Source organism: Penaeus monodon, chromosome 15 (genome assembly GCF_015228065.2).
Source record: "Penaeus monodon isolate SGIC_2016 chromosome 15, NSTDA_Pmon_1, whole genome shotgun sequence".
Classification (NCBI taxonomy): Eukaryota; Metazoa; Arthropoda; class Malacostraca; order Decapoda; family Penaeidae; genus Penaeus; species Penaeus monodon.
This window is the reverse complement of record NC_051400.1, coordinates 32,091,076-32,091,328: the sequence shown is the minus strand read 5'-3', so window position 1 is coordinate 32,091,328 and position 253 is coordinate 32,091,076. Positions and strand designations below refer to the sequence as shown.

The following is a 253-nucleotide window of genomic DNA, read 5'->3' as shown; positions in this document are numbered from 1 at the left end:
CCCCCCCAGCCTCCCTACTTCTCTCTCTTCATTCATTCCAATTTTTTCTCAAACATTCCCTGGTCAAACATATTCGCAGGGCAGTGATTCGCCGCGATGTGGCTGACGAGCATAGCAGTGGTCGTGGCAGTGACTTGGGTGCTGACGTATAGCCCGGAGGCCCACGCTGCCACTCTAGGTATTGCGTCTGGTTTTGGGGGGTGATGTTTAAAAGATTTTTCATAATTTTTTTTTCTTTTTCTTTCTTTCTAGG

The 253-nt window shown here is 47.8% G+C and overlaps 1 protein-coding gene across 1 annotated transcript in view; it reads left to right on the top strand.

The window, feature by feature from the left end:
• The window catches only part of LOC119582330, an 18,030-nt gene that overhangs the window by 1,553 nt on the left and 16,224 nt on the right, over positions 1–253 (top strand). The window contains exon 2 of the mRNA XM_037930544.1: positions 80–178. Coding sequence (XP_037786472.1) covers positions 97–178 — 82 coding nt within the window. The 5' untranslated portion in view covers positions 80–96. The remainder of the gene's footprint in view (positions 1–79; positions 179–253) is intronic.